This window comes from Syngnathus acus, chromosome 23 (assembly GCF_901709675.1).
Source record: "Syngnathus acus chromosome 23, fSynAcu1.2, whole genome shotgun sequence".
Taxonomy (NCBI): Eukaryota; Metazoa; Chordata; class Actinopteri; order Syngnathiformes; family Syngnathidae; genus Syngnathus; species Syngnathus acus.
In genome coordinates this window covers 1275172-1290772 of record NC_051107.1, presented here as the reverse complement: position 1 = coordinate 1290772, position 15601 = coordinate 1275172, and the positions used below count along the sequence as shown (strand labels likewise).

Genomic DNA, 15601 nt, shown 5'->3' with positions numbered 1-15601 from the left:
TATTCGTTTTAAACGCACTACCGTTACAAATGGCCTTGAGTCTTGCGTAGCGTTCAAGCCACCAGTTGGCTCGGGATTTGAGTGCATCCCGTGGGAAATTAATAGTACGCCGCCTTTGTGGACCGGGTACAGATTAAAAGATGGGCGCATTATAAACCTATTAACCAAGTCATTATGCCCGAATACGGGACCGAGTACAATGGGTGTACAGGGAGGAGGAGGAGGGAGGGTTAATAATAGCATGTACTCATTGGCCACTACAAGAGCTCATCCAAATTACTACACTTATATGAATTTTTCTGTGTTTTAGAGGCTGGCATTAAGGGCGGAAGACGTACAAATGCGTCACGAATGGCAAGTCAACAGTGAGGTGAGTTATTGAAGTCATTGCCAATACATTGACAGCATGTTGTGTTGTATTTTCATTTCAATATGCAATTGTCAAGCCTCTGGCCCTGTTACTGCCACTTTAAATGGTAACATGATATTTTGTCCCCCATTTTACCGTTGAGCTTATTAGCATTAAAGAAAACACTCCATCTTCAGGCTAAGCAGGCATTTACCATTAAAAGTCAATTATCTGCAATTGTCATGAGTGAATATGATTTTTCTGCTTATAATTTGTCTGTCCTAATACGATTGCAAATGTAATGCATATTTTGTTCTAACCCTCATTTCCTACTTGACTCCCTTTTTTCCGGCAGCCTGACAAAATCGTCTACTACAACGCCAAAGACGACGTGAGTACAACAGTGAAGTATTATGTGGCTTTATTGAGTATTTGATGAACTTTTACTCGCATTCATGCGTCAAGAGCACACTAGACTTGCCCGCCCCTCCTCCCGTCGTGGCCTCAGACGTCATCTGTCGCCTCCGATAAGCCGGGATCGGCATCTCATTCCCGTGCGCTGTCGCGGTGGGAAAGCAGCGCGTGCTCCCACAGTGCACTCCTGTCACTCTGTATTTGACTGACAAAACACACCCCTTCCACACTCTCACATTTAGATTTCTCAATATCGATCTGTAAGGCGCTTGTCATAAAGCAACAGTTGATGCTATAAACTATAATTTTATGTAATTTTAGCCAATCAGAAGCTTGAAGAAATTTGCTTCTGGAAATCATGCAATAACAATGGAAAGACAAAAATGACATTTTGTGGTGTTCATATACTCAGGAACTAATGTTAGATGGCCAGACTCCATGGAGAAATTTGCAACTTTTAAAAACAATCAGCCTTAGACATGTTTTGACTAACCGGGACTACACCGCACTTCCAATCATGACACCCGAAAAGGATTTAAACCTGTGCAGCGGCATTTTCCAACTTTTGCCATGTCGTCCTTGGCATAGCTCAATCAGACGGAGAAGAAGAACCGCTACGTTCCCGAGGACTTCCACGTGGACACCGTCTTCCAGCGTCTGGTCTCGTACAACACCACTGCCGTCCACATCCCCACCGACATATACGAGGGCTGTAAGTGGTGACGTGTGATGTGTTGTTATCAGTTTTCTTGTCATCCACTCTTAGGTCATGCGCTGTAATGCACCTTTGCCCCTCCTAGCTTAGCATCACTGGAGGCACGCAGCTCAAAAGGGCCGCGTCATATCCACCCACCTCTGTTCATATCTATGGTCTCTGGATGTAGCTGAACTCAACTGCCTTTTTCAGTTCTGTTTTTAGCATTTAGCATCACTTGCCTTTTTCCTTTTTTTTGGTAAATAATTTCACTTGTTTCTTTTTTGTGATAATTAGCATCAGTGATGGGACCAAGTCACACATGTGTAAGTCTCAAGTATGTCTCAAGTCTTAACCTTCAAGTCTCAAGTAAGTCCCAAGTCATTTTTTTCTTGGGCAAGTCAAGTCAAGTCCTTAAATAGGGCAAGTCCAAGTCAAGTCCTTAAATAGGTCAAGTCCAAGTCAAGTCACCTTATTATTGCAATTTTACCTGCAGAATCTGATCTTAGTAGTGAAAAGACAAGATATCAGTAACTTTAAGTAACCATCATTGTCCAATGTGTCTAACCTGTTTAAAAAATATGACAATAATTTGGATTTGCACTGTAATTACTGATATTCAGTAAAATACACCATTAAATCATATTTACTTAATTCAGTTTCATCATCATATTCATTGCATTAAAGCTATATACACACACCTATTTAGATAAATGAAAAGCAGTTACTTGGCAGAATGGCTCTTCAAATGACGGACAAAGTTTGAAGTTGTCGTCTGGCTGTCCGAAATGTTTTTGTTGCATATCTCGCGCTGTGCTGTCCGTCTTTTGCCGTCATAGAAGTAATTGCGATAGCCGAAGGTGATGACTCGCGGTACCGCTCCCGCTCCCGCTGACATGTTTGCGCTTGTCTGATATAAAGGGGCGTGATTCTCCAATAAACACGTTCGGTAGGTAGAGAGGGCACGACTGATTGATTGACAGGGTAGTGATCCAATCATGACAACGCCATTCTCAGCCTGCGCTCCTATCGTGTTATCGATATTATTTTTTTAAATGTATTATTAATTTTATATTCAAACTGAAAACATAAACTAAATAACACTGAAGTCATTCAAGTCATCGTGTCTAAAGTGAAGTCAAGTCCCGAGTCTTTAACTTCCAAGTCCAAGTCGAGTCTCAAGTTTTTTCATTTTTTTGTCAAGTCAAGTCACAAGTCATCAAAACAGCGACTCGAGTCGACTCGAGTCCAAGTCACAGTGACTCGAGTCCCCATCTCTGATTAGCATTTAGCGTAACTCGCCTGTTTACCTTTTACCAGATAGCATCTCTTTGTCATACTCGGCGAGGTTTGGGCGTAGTTGCGTTTTTTCCCCTTCACTTATTCCCTCTCAAGGGACAGGCAGCCATCTTGACACTGCTGAGGCGAGCTAGCGTTTCCATGGCATCAGTGTCACAAAGACGTCCGCTAACTGGATTTACGACGATTTAGTCTGGACCCGACTGGCGTCCTTGTCGCCTTTCTTTTTTTTTTATACAAATGTCGCCTCTGTCATCCTTTTCCCCCACATCTCCTCGGCTAATCATCTTCTCCAATCATGGCTATTAATAGAGGAGATGAATTTGACCCCCCTCGCGACTAATATTCCTTCTTATCCCACATTAGTCAGGCTTGATTGGATTCTATTTTCCCTCTTGATCCATTCCAGCGAGAGGGATCCATCTCGCCTCTCATGCCATGAATCACAGCGTGTGCATGTCACGATCCTCGCACGGCGCCCGTCCTCTGCCCTCTCCGCTCATTAGGCAGATCGGCATGGACGCGCGGCGTGAAAGGAGAGCCTCGGCGGCCCCCGCGGCCGCATATCTGATGCCCGTTTGCGCCGACACTGTGTGGCACCTGTCAGGCCGTGGCGGACGCGCGGCGGTGACGTGCTGCGATATCACCACGCCGCCACCGTGTGTTCTCGAGTCTCCTCGCTGCGGCCCGGCTTGCGGCGTGGAAATAAAGTCCCCCTTCTACCGTGTCCCATTTCATTTGTGGCTGTGGCCAAAAATATCAGGAAACCTTCTGGAGGTGACAGGTTGAGTAGTGTGTTCAAATACTTTTGTCACATGTTTTTATTAATTTTTTTCAATCCATGCCTGGCTTCATTTATGACCGCATGTGGCGACAAACTCAAGCCTACCCAAATACTTTTGTCCAATTAAAAAAGTTTGTCACCTGATTTTTGACCACATTTCAATTAAAGGTGCGTCTCAATACTTCTGCTAGATTTTTTTTTTTTTTGGATGAAATGGTCAGAGTGTGGAAAAGAAAATCGATTCCCAATACTTTTGTCCATTTTGTGTTGTCCATTTTGTCCTTGCAAAGACTTGGATGTTCTCCATGATGACCTAATCATCCAATGGACACATTTTGGCCCGTAGCAACGTCGTGTTTCTTCCGACTGGATTTAAGGTCATGTGACAGGCTTTTTAACACAGAGTTGGCGGCGACGTACAGTAGAGTGATCGTGGCGACTGGCAGCTGTTGTCAGCAAGCAGACGTGACAGTCGGCCACCTTTCGCCACTTCTCTCGCCGCCACTTAATTGGTGTCAGCGGCGCAGTGTGGGTGATGATAGACTGGCGTCCCCCTCTTGTTGACCTCAGTTGTAGATTATCACTATGAAAAATTTAATTCATTTGATTCTGTGTTGATACTTTTTGACCATTAAGCAACAAAAATTTGAAAGTGAAATTCACCAACATTACTACTCGGTGGAATTTGTCGGTATATTGTAGTCATCTTGTTTGAGACTGAGCACATTTGTCCTGAGGGAGGCGTGTGAGAATCCAAGTTGTGAGCATTTATCTCCCTTGGGGTGCACACTGGGCTCGAAGGAGGGGCCTGGGGCGTCTTCATACCGTACAAAGCATGGAAAGTCAAGTCGGCTGCAGGGCTTCACGATGGCAAGGAGGGAGGATTCCCCATGGAGAGAAGTAGGAGGCTTGGATGGAAAAAGATGATATTGTTGGGGCAATTTATAGCCCGCTGCTGCTGCACCAGACTAGGTGTCAACGATATAAATTCTCGCTTTCAAAATGAAATGGCCACAGTGAATGCTTGCTCACCACTTGTGACAAAACCATCTGTCAAGTTTATTTTAGGGGCTATTTTTACCATGTATCAACTTTGTGTGTGAGTGGATTACAGCCAGCATCATTTTGATAATTATTTTTTTTGGTGCTATTTGTGTTAGTGTAGTTTGTGGAAGACAGCCAAAAGATTTTAAGGTTGTCTTTTGTGTGTGTGTTTTACAGCCACCATCATTTTGAATGAACTCAACTGGACAGAGGCCTTGGAGGATGTCTTTCGGAGCAACAAAGAGGAAGACTCCACGCTCCTCTGGCAGGTGTTTGGTTCTGCCACTGGATTGGCTCGTTACTTCCCAGGTTCGTTACTTGACCATGGCAAAGTTGTCTACAAAAACGATATTGTGTGCATTGTGCGTCATCGCGTTAGTGACAAGCACGCGCGTCCGTCTTGTGGCTTTTGGCAACAATGACTCGCATTCTGACAGTGTCAAAACCCGACACTTTTTTCCTTGCCGCTGCCTTTTACTTTTAAATTGTGGCCTCAAAAGATAAAGATGTCAGCTAACTAGCACGGCAGCACCTCAAGGGTCCGCTGGAAACTAAATGACTGTTTGTTTCTGTCAAAACGCAGCTTCTCCCTGGATCGACTCAAGCAAATCGGCCAATAAAATCGACCTCTACGACGTACGCAGGCGGCCGTGGTGGGTGCAGATTTACACATGCCGTTACGCTGGATCCAAAACCCATGTGTCATTGTCGTGCCATTACCCGGCAGGTACATCCAGGGGGCGGCGTCGCCCAAGGACATGCTGATCCTGGTGGACGCGTGAGTGAAAAGCTTATGATTCAACACACAGTCAGCTGGAATAAGTGCGCTGTGCCGAGACCGTTGACCCCGCATCAACCTGCCGGCGAGCGGCGAGGACGACTCGGCCATTTACAGTCCACGCTTGAAAAAAAAGGCCCTCATGTAAAATGCCAGGTTATTTTTGTCCAACAGAGAGCATTGGGAGCAAAGACCTCTGCCAAGCCTGAAAGTCACAGAGTACCAAAACAAACAGTTTTTGCTATATATAGCAAATGAAATGTAGTCTGATTGACATATTTGTTTTTAAATGAGATCAAATTAAGCAAAAAATATATTTTGTACATTTCTCATTTCTATTCAAAAGTAATCCACTTTTTGTATATGTTGCTGAACTTAGTTTCTCACTCTGCCGACATAACATTACACATTGGTCTGTCACTCACTGAACATAAATGTTTCTTTTTTTACATTTTAAAACATTACCAAAATAGATTTAAAAATAAATTGAAACTTTTTTTCATCAATAGTATTTGCTTAATAATTTATGTATAATTTTTGAACATTATAAGGCTATCTTTATCCATCTTTTCCATTCTCTGCATATCACCAGCTATATTTGCCTACACATAAATTATTATAGGTTTTAATTGAGAACATTTCAAAAAAGTAAGATTATTTTAAAATATACATATGTATTTCTGCCTCTTACTCAAATTTTTATTACATATTTTTTCCATGCTTTTATTACCTTTGTACATTCTTTGTGAATCGCCTAAAAATCTTCAAATTTCAATATCAAGACCACTAACGCAAACCATTTTGAATAAAAGCTCCATGCTAATCTGCGATATATTTCCCACTGTAAATATCTTTATGATGTGGCAATAAATGCAAATACTACATATAAAATGCGCTGCCAACTTTCCGCAGGAGTGGCAGCGTGTCGGGCCTGACCCTCAAGCTGATCCGAACGTCCGTCAGCAAGATGCTGGAGACGCTGGCGGATGACGATTACGTCAACGTCGTCTATGTGAGTACTGCAACCTAGTGATTTTGGGTGCGTATGCCTTTAAAAGGCGTAGCCTAGTTTGGTGAGTGACGTGGGTGTCGGTGAATTAAAGTAGCATTGCAAGCTGTGTCTTTCGGATTATGTAACTTTCGATCACAGTTTGGACCTTTATGTGCGTGTGTCGAGGCTACCTTATGTAATGGCGTCGAATTGGCCCAACATATGCTCGCGTGACACATTTAACAAATCGAAGACCCCGCCTCACGTGCTTCCAATGTAAGAAACGCACTAAGTCCAGCACAGATGCTTTTACTGACACTGGGAATATTCATCATTTAAAGTGATTCACTCACACTTCCTGTGATGCTGGAAATACGGCGTATCCTTGGAATGGGAATATGCGTGAAAATAGATCTGCAAATCCCCTCTGTGTCGCCCCGCCAGTTACGTTTATATCCATTTGCGCTTTAAAGGAGCCATTGATCACAATTTGCTTCACTCTTCCTTGATGGAGCCGTTCGTTTCATTTTGTTTGTATATGCGTGCGCGTGTGTGTGCGTGTGTGTGCGTGCGCGCGCGAGAGAGAGAGAGAGAGAGAGAGAGAGAGAGACCTTCAAATCAGCTAAGAGCTTTTCAAACTAATGCAGTTAGTCAGCATCGCAATCACGATATTGATGCTTTTTTTTTTTCTTTTTCAACCTACCGCAAGCCATCATAATTGCGTGTGTGTGCGTGCGTACGTGGGTGCGCGTGGAACGTATGATGCCAATGTATTCACTTATTTAAAAGAAAGCAATGAATAAAATATTGTCTATTGAATTGTATTATTTTGACATGTTCCAAATTACACTTGAACGTAAAATAAAATGAGAATTCAAAATTTAATTAGTTTGCTGGCCACAATTTTTTTTAATTTAGTTTCTATTGTCAGACGGATTACTATCATACTGACTTGTAATCGTTGAACTCACTGTTGAACTCACTGACCAAAATATTAAGAACACCTCTCAAGATGATGCAGTGAAATAGCAACATCATTTCACCGCCATTCATAGCTCGTACCAAGGTTGTTATGGAACTGACTGTTTGAGTGTTCCGTAATCAATATTTGTGTTATTTTGCCTTCCTCTTCTCCTCTCTATCCTTCCTTCTGCTCATTTAGCCTCCTTCGGTCTGTAAACCTTCACCTCACCACCTTATTTTATGACAAACGCAGAGCCGATATGTCATAAATTTTCTCTTTCTGGAGATATTTGATGTCATTGTGCATGATGGAGCCCCGCCACATATTTCCGCAACAAATATGTGCCGGTCCGTCTCCTCCGCGTCCCTTCGTCATCCCGCCTTCCTTCTCCTTGTCTCCCCCCTCCTCTCAACCTCCAACGGCAGTTCAACGACAAGGCCAATTACGCCGCCTGCTTCGAGAACCTGGTGCAGGCCAACGTGCGCAACAAGCGCATCCTCAAGGACGCCGTGCAAAGCATCACCGCTAAGGGGACCACCAACTATCGGCGTGGCTTCGAGTTGGCCTTCAAGCAGCTCGCACAGGTGGGCACGCAAACGTCGCGTTGAAGATTCGACATAAACATGGCAAATTCCAAGGTGTAATGTGTATTTTCCAGGTGAAATGCGAGTTAACTGGGTAATCTGGATTCGATCTGGATTTAATTTGATGCTAGTTTTTTACCTTCAGGACTGTTGTTTTTAATTTTTGTTAGTCTGTTTTATTTAATTTTCAAGTGATATATGTAGTAAAGTAAAATATTGTTTAATATAATTTTGGAGGTTTTCAATATTTTGTATTTCTTAAATTATTTAATTATATTTTTATGATAGGATACGTTTTCTGAAATTTAAAATTTGTAATTTATTCATCAATTTTATTTATTAAATTTTTTATTAATTTTACTGTACCTAATTTAATTTGCCCACTCCCTGTATTAATTTATATTTTTACCTTAGTGCATTAGTTTTGATTTTAATTTAGCAAAAAAATCAATACATTTAATTTCAATTTGTTTCATTTGATCTTTTTATGTAAGGTTTTATTTATATTTATTCCAATTGTTTTACTTATTTTTATTTTAGTGAACTACATTTAAATTAGATTTTAAATTTATTCATTTTGATTTAGTTAATTTTGTCATTTTATTTTTATTTAGTTTGTCTAATGCATATTTTATTTTTAGTTTCTTTTTTTAAGATTGTTTATTGTATTGAGCATTAAAGTCACGTTAAGCAGTTAAAATAATCTTAAAAATGTAACTAAATACTTTTTAACCACACTTTTTTTTTTTTTCTCCATACTTTATTTTCCATTTTCCACCAAATTCTCCACTGCTTAAGTTATGATGTTGCTTAGGTGAGTGTCTGTTGCCCTCTTGTGGCTAAAACCTTTTCTTGCAGATGAACGTTTCCCGGGCCAACTGCAACAAGATCATCATGCTGTTCACTGACGGAGGCGAGGAGCGTGCCGAGGAGATTTTCAAGACGTACAACCCCAAACAAGCCGTGGGTGACCGCAAAAGTCCACTTTTCAAAAATGTTTTTACCACCCAACATGACAATGTTTGCCCCTTCTGTCTCCACACAGGTGCGCATCTTCACATTCTCAGTGGGTCAACACAATTACGACAAAGGGCCCATTCAGTGGATGGCGTGCACTAACAAAGGTATCATGACACACCCTGTGTGAATTTTGACCAAAATGTGTCCTAATAGCGCTCATTTGTTCTCAGGTTACTACTATGAGATTCCGTCCATTGGGGCCATCAGGTTAAACACTCAGGTAAAGAAAGACGCGATCTTGTAAATGTGGCCCTTTTATGGCCACTAGGGTACAGTGCATGTCATATGAAAAAGTTGTTTATTTATTTACTTGTTTATTTTGCAGGAGTATCTGGATGTTTTGGGCAGGCCCATGGTCAAAGCAGACCGCAAGGCCAAGCAGGTCCAGTGGACCAACGTCTACCAGGATGCACTGGTAACATACGATAAGTACCGACTGAGAGAAGCATTTGTAATAATAAATCAAATTAATTGATATATAATAATAATAATAGTAATATTTTATTTAACATTTAATTTATCTACATATTAATTTTTTAAAAATTCAAATTATTTTAGGTTATTTTTTATTTTATTTTTCAGTATTTTTATTTAATGATATTTTATATTTTATTTATTTTGTTGAATCGGATGGTACTTGATTCACTTGCTTATTTTTGCATCCCGTTTGCGCAACTTGCTACTAGTTTTACCCCCCCAGCATTTCTATTCCAAATTGGCCCTAAATGGATGAAATCGACCATAAATTAGTGGGTGCCGTGAAATGACAGAAGACAGATGTGGGAATTACACAGAGCAGGACCATTATGGGGAGAAAACCAAAATATCCATTTTTAAAAGTGCAAATATTTGCTGTTTGTTATCTGGCTCAACTTCCTCTCAACCCGCCGCCAATCGGACGCCTAACCTGATTGATGGATGAACTTTTTATTTCAACGCATTCAAAACATTTTTCACGCCCCTGCGAGCCATATTGTGCTGTTAAAGCGACAGCACCGATAAGAACGCGCCCAACCAAGATGGACGCCCCATCCCTTTGGACTGATAAGACGCTGACACCAAATGTCTCTGGGCTTCGTTACTGGGACAAGCAGCTCCTTTTTTCTTTTTTTATGACTTAACACTCACCATGCTGAGAACCGTTTGGGTTTTTTGTGTCTGCGTTGTGTAACTTGAACTTGTTCAACAGGAGCTGGGACTCGTCATCACTGGAACCCTACCCGTCTTCAACAAGACCAACACAGGATCCAAGGTAAGATGTTTTCTATTGGAGTGATGCTGAGAGACGAGCATCCACGCTCCTGAAGTGTTTACTTCTATATCTTTTTAAAACACATTGTATGCAGGGAATTAAATTTTTGTTCTCTAAGTATGTGTCTATAAATCCTAGATGAGCATTCATCATATGTCGGATTGAATTGTTTTTCTCGTTTTACTATAGGTCGCAATTAGAAAATGTATTTTCAGAGAGCATTCACTCTACTGCTAAGTCTTTTTTTGAAACAAGTGTTTTGTAACAAGCATTTTTGCTTGTACTATTAAATTTCATAATTTAAATAATATATACATGCTGAGACACACATTTACCCTTTATTATAAATATTATTTTACTGTATAAATGCTAAGATATAACCATTAATGCTAATTGTAGTTCAGGTCTCCATCAGAATAATTTCTGAAAACAGTAAAAGAAGCATTCTCACTTGTCTTATTGTACCGGTATATTAGGTTGTATGTATGTTTTTTGCAGATTCTGATTACAGTACATCGTGTTCCTGGGGGAAAAAAAAGTACAATTGCTAACCGACAAGTTTATTTTCATGGATTCGTTTCACGTCTGACTTTAACAACGATCATGCTACTAATGCTAAGAGACAAAATGCATTTTTGGGGGCTGAATGAATTATAGTCTATAAAGGTGGAGAGATGAGCAGTCACATTCGCCATATTTAGAACAAGAAAACGTTAAGACATGACTTAACTTTTATGCAATGGTGTGTTTCCAAAAAAAGCAATTGTTGTAAAAATGCTGAAAATCAAGCTTTCAACATCCGCCAACAGTCTTGTAGTGGATGAGTGTCATTTTCATTACATCCAGTACACGCAATACTCAGACTCGGGGGAACGTTTTTAACTCGTCCTTGACGTTTCCTCACTTCTCCCCCGCGCGTTCTCCCGCTATCAAGGTCAGAAGCGCAGGACGGGGAGGGGGATCAAACCCGCGGCTCAGCCAGAGACAAATGACGGCGCGACTAAAGTGGGTCAAGATGAGTTTACGCGCCAGGTTGCTTTCCGCCGCCGATTGGCTGCAAATACCTCGGCGCTGACTCATGGCGGCATGTTAGGCTTTTGGGAATGAAACTTTCCAGATTTCGATTGCAGCTCATTTCCTCGAAAGGAGGACTCGGAGGAGCGTCGTAATTATCCCCATTGCATTGAGGGTCTTGACTTGTTTATTTTCTGTTTTGAATACATCAGAAATCTCAGAACCAGCTCATCTTGGGCGTCATGGCTATCGACGTTTCCTTGGAGGACATCAAGAGGCTCACGCCACGTTTTACTGTAAGACAGTCAAAACATTAGGTACACCCTATGAAATGATAAAAGGCTGCTTTTAATTGACATTTATTTTGTAATTGCCCCATATTCAAATTTTTTTTTTTTTTTTTTTTTCCCAAGTCAATGCAATAATAGTATTACTTTAATACTATCATGTGGCATCTTGAATAAACTGAAAGTCAATTAAATGGCTTCATTTAGACTAAAAAAGCATCTTGCTGCTAATGAACTTTCTTGAAGTAAATTTAGAGCTTCATTTTGACAAAAAGCATGCTTTGTTGCCCTCTTGTGGTGACTTGATGCCAAGCAGATATATTGAAGTCTTTCAGGAGCCTATTTTAGACTAAAGCAGTGCATTGCTGGCCTTTTGTAGCCTTTTGGTTGAACTGAGTTGATTAATTGATGACACATTGAAGTGAGTTGAGGAGTTTCATTTGGACAAAAGGAGTCCTTTGCCATCATCTTGCGGCGTCTGGGTACAAAGGAACTATGTTGAAGTGAATTGAGGAGATACATTTAGACAAAAATAGTGTTTCTCACCATCTTTTGTTGGTTTTATGTGGTTGTCTCCCACTATTGGAACTGGGGCGTCCCTAATAAAGTGTCACGTAACTCTTTCTCGAGCAGTTTGGACCAAACGGCTACTACTTTGCCATCGACCCCAATGGCTATGTGCTGCTCCATCCCAACCTTCAGCCACCGGTATGTCCTCTTCCGGCTGAAGTTTCTGGTGGATTTTGGACACAGGTTAGTATGAACTAATAACTCTAATTTTTGGACCTTTTTGAGCAGACGGCCGAGTTCCACGAGCCCGTGACGTTGGACTTTTTAGATGCTGAGCTGGAGAATGATATCAAAGTGGAGGTATCGAATTACATGATGCATCAGTCATTCTTAGAGGCTTTAAATGCACATTTTCCATATCATATCTACGTTTCCAGATCAGACAGAAAATGATTGATGGCCTCACTGGGACTTACCCCATATCTGCTCTGGTCAAATCACAAGATGAGGTAATTTTCTTTCTCATAGATTGCATGATGTCACTCTGTTCAACGTTTTAACTTGTGTTGCCTTCATAAGCGTTACATTGACATGGGCCGGAGAACGTACACCTTTGCGCCGGTGAAGGATACAGACTACAGGTAACAACACAGCAGCACAAAAGACAATTCTGTATTTAACTCATTCACTTCCATTGACGGCTATAGACGTCAAAACTCCATTTTAACTGGGCTGGCAGTGAAAAAGTCAAATGACATATTTTTAATATGAGGTTGTATATGTATGTATGTCAGTCTGGCGTTGGTGCTGCCCGAGTACAGCTCATATTACATCCGTGCCACCATCGGCGACACCATCACCCAAGCAAAATGTAAGTCTTCTATTTTCCACTCATTCACACACACTTCACGCCTGACGAGATCACACACGTAGCGGCGGCCGGCGCGTTAACGACGGAAAAAACGCTGACTTAACCGCTCGCCATGTAAGGCGGCGGAGTCGCTATGGTCGCTATCCATCACTTGCACACACACTGTATATGTGTCGCCTCGTGTTTGGCTGTTGGCAGCACACGCTAACTTGTGGTGAGGGTTCAAAGTTGCAGACAAGCGTGTCTCCTTTCATACCCGCAGTGAAAATCACTCACTGCTTGTGTAGTGTTACACAAATGACAGTTTGCACTAGAGCTGAACAATTCATCTTTTTTTAAACCTATAAAAACATTTATGTATAAACAATCTGATATTGGTTATTGTACCGTATTTTCCGCACTATTAGGCGCACCTAAAAACTTACATTTTACTAAAAAAAACACAGTGCGCCTTATAATGCAGAGCGCCTTATATATAAATCAATTGATGAATTTGTTGATCCATACTGGTTGTACACAGTGCTCTGCCAAAATGTTTCAGTACGTTTTAGTACGACTAGTAAATTACAAGGTCGCATCGCTTCCCAACATTACGGCAACGGTAGTCAGGGGGCGTCACCGAATAGCTGTTGTACCTGCGAGGCTATTTCATTTCAAAATAGGCTACTCCGTTAATGTTTCGAGTAAATTTACGGATTGATATGGAAGGGAAACATAGGTAAGCAGTACCAATGTGTTAGATCGAACTTTAGTCAGTTCCGATCATTTTATAGGAGATCGTTTGAGAAACGCGATTGTTTACACTTTGCTGAGGCTCATGGGAGCTTGCGAGCTGAGGCTCATGGGATTTTGCGGATGGCTAATGCTATAACGATAGCTGCTATACGCACCAGGCTATTTCATGTCAAAATAGGCTGCTCCGTTAATGTTTCGAGTAAATCTACGGATCGATATGGAAGGGAAACATAGGTAAGTAGTACCAATGCGTTAGATCGAACTTTAGTCAGTTCCGATCATTTTATAGGAGATCGTTTGAGAAACGCGATTGTTTACAGAGGGCTCGTTGGTTATTGGCTAGTGGATGCATACCGCAACCCTAGTCAACCTCAGTTTGTTGCAGTTTAGCTTCTATTTTATGCGCCTTATAATCTGGTGCGCCTTGTATATGGACAAAGTTTTAAAATGGGCCGTTCATTGAAGGTGCGCCTTATAATCCGGTGCGCCTAATAGTGCGGAAAATACGGTAATACAAATTAATTTATTGTTTGTGTACACGACCTTAAAAAAATATTAAATTACAATTGTGAAGGGAAAATGTTTTATTCTTTTTAAAAATCATTCAACACCAGTTTGCATCTACTTAGCACACCAAGCAGCCTAAACAGAAGGGCTCGAGTGGTGTACGTCCACACCTTACGTTTTTATTATTCTGGAAAAGCTTTTTATCGCATTGGATTTTCCTAGAATTCCTGTCCGATTGTTGCCAAAATCAACCGACAACAGGTTCTTAAGACGCGCTCGACTTTGATAATCCTTCTCAATGCGGCAGCATTCCTTCTCCTCCCCTTTCATCACCGATTTGACTTGGTCTAAATCTGCTTATTGGCACTCTTGGCGTCAGCACAGGAATGTACTGGAGAGAGAAAAGAGGGTGTTGTAAATTCTACAGCTTTTCAGTCCGTACCCCACACCACTTGACTCGCTTCCCAACAAGTAGCAGTTTGGGCAGATAGTGAACCATACTTAAAAGGAAAAAAAAGCTCTGAACTGTTTATTTCCACATCCAGTTGAAGTTAACTGACAAACTAAATAAAAGCATAAGAGTAAGAGACACAAATACCATCATTAATTAATTCTTTATCCTCTGCGAAGAACAACTAATATTATTGAGGCTTAGGTAAGTTTTATTTATACTGCCCTTAGGTGGCTTAGTTGAGCATGAACGGGGTGCCACCATGTCCATTGAATGACAGCAGAAAATGTGGCTGTAAATTGTTAAATTACATTTTAATTATTTTATTACCGTATGTTTCTAAAATGTTAAAGTGCTATTTTTTGAAACAGTATTTCTATTCTATCTACTCGAGTTAGATTTTTGTACACGTTAGAATTGGAAAAGAACAAAGCATTCACTGGAATACATTAGTGTAAAAATGGTCTCCTACTGTGCATCTGTTGCTTTCATCTGGATGTTATTTACTTGCTGGTTTTATTTTCACGTGTGTCTTCAATATTCTTATTCTTCTTGAATAAAATATTGTGTAACCCTGTTGTTATGCCTTTCCCACTCTCCTCTCCTCCCTCTTCCTGACCTGCTTCTCATCTCCTGACCCTGTGATGTGTTGGGATGCCTGCAGCATTTCTGGGCAAGTATTCTCCCTCTGACCTCCATCCAATTTATTTTTTTTCAATTCAACAACCTTTTCCGGTGATTAATAATGACAGTGCGTAGCGAGGCCGGCGTCTGCTTGGCTTCGCATGCGAGCGCTGCCCACACACACGTTGCGTGTCTTAAAACGCCCCCCCACCCCACCTGTTCCGCTGGCCTTCAGTTGTGGTTTTAGTGCTAGACGCAGCACTGGAGAATCGGATGTTTGCGTTACTCAGAGGTGAATGCTTAAAGGAGAAACTCTTTCCTTCAATCACCTGTAATTACATTCAATGTCTTTTATGAGGAACAGAAATCCATTGAAATGTTCCCAAGTTTAATTGGGACAAGTTTATGTCCTTTAAGTTGAAAAACAAA

At 41.1% G+C, this 15601-nt stretch overlaps 1 protein-coding gene across 5 annotated transcripts in view; it reads left to right on the top strand.

Annotated features, from left to right (window-relative positions):
- Nucleotides 1–15601, top strand: part of cacna2d1a (calcium channel, voltage-dependent, alpha 2/delta subunit 1a) — a 52871-nt gene that overhangs the window by 12060 nt on the left and 25210 nt on the right. For 3 of the 5 annotated variants that reach the window (XR_005096385.1, XM_037242607.1, XM_037242605.1), the window contains 20 exons: nucleotides 311–370; nucleotides 705–740; nucleotides 1352–1475; nucleotides 4762–4893; nucleotides 5168–5237; nucleotides 5312–5362; nucleotides 6275–6374; nucleotides 7743–7901; nucleotides 8760–8864; nucleotides 8947–9025; nucleotides 9092–9141; nucleotides 9247–9336; nucleotides 10111–10173; nucleotides 11400–11483; nucleotides 12108–12182; nucleotides 12273–12344; nucleotides 12422–12493; nucleotides 12564–12625; nucleotides 12779–12855; nucleotides 15213–15221. Coding sequence is in view for 4 of the 5 variants with exons in the window: in XM_037242607.1 (XP_037098502.1) it covers nucleotides 311–370; nucleotides 705–740; nucleotides 1352–1475; nucleotides 4762–4893; nucleotides 5168–5237; nucleotides 5312–5362; nucleotides 6275–6374; nucleotides 7743–7901; nucleotides 8760–8864; nucleotides 8947–9025; nucleotides 9092–9141; nucleotides 9247–9336; nucleotides 10111–10173; nucleotides 11400–11483; nucleotides 12108–12182; nucleotides 12273–12344; nucleotides 12422–12493; nucleotides 12564–12625; nucleotides 12779–12855; nucleotides 15213–15221 (1570 nt within the window). In the remaining variant the exon portion in view is untranslated. The remainder of the gene's footprint in view (nucleotides 1–310; nucleotides 371–704; nucleotides 741–1351; nucleotides 1476–4761; nucleotides 4894–5167; nucleotides 5238–5311; nucleotides 5363–6274; nucleotides 6375–7742; nucleotides 7902–8759; nucleotides 8865–8946; nucleotides 9026–9091; nucleotides 9142–9246; nucleotides 9337–10110; nucleotides 10174–11399; nucleotides 11484–12107; nucleotides 12183–12272; nucleotides 12345–12421; nucleotides 12494–12563; nucleotides 12626–12778; nucleotides 12856–15212; nucleotides 15222–15601) is intronic. The other 2 variants (XM_037242608.1, XM_037242606.1) reach the window with 1 other exon arrangement.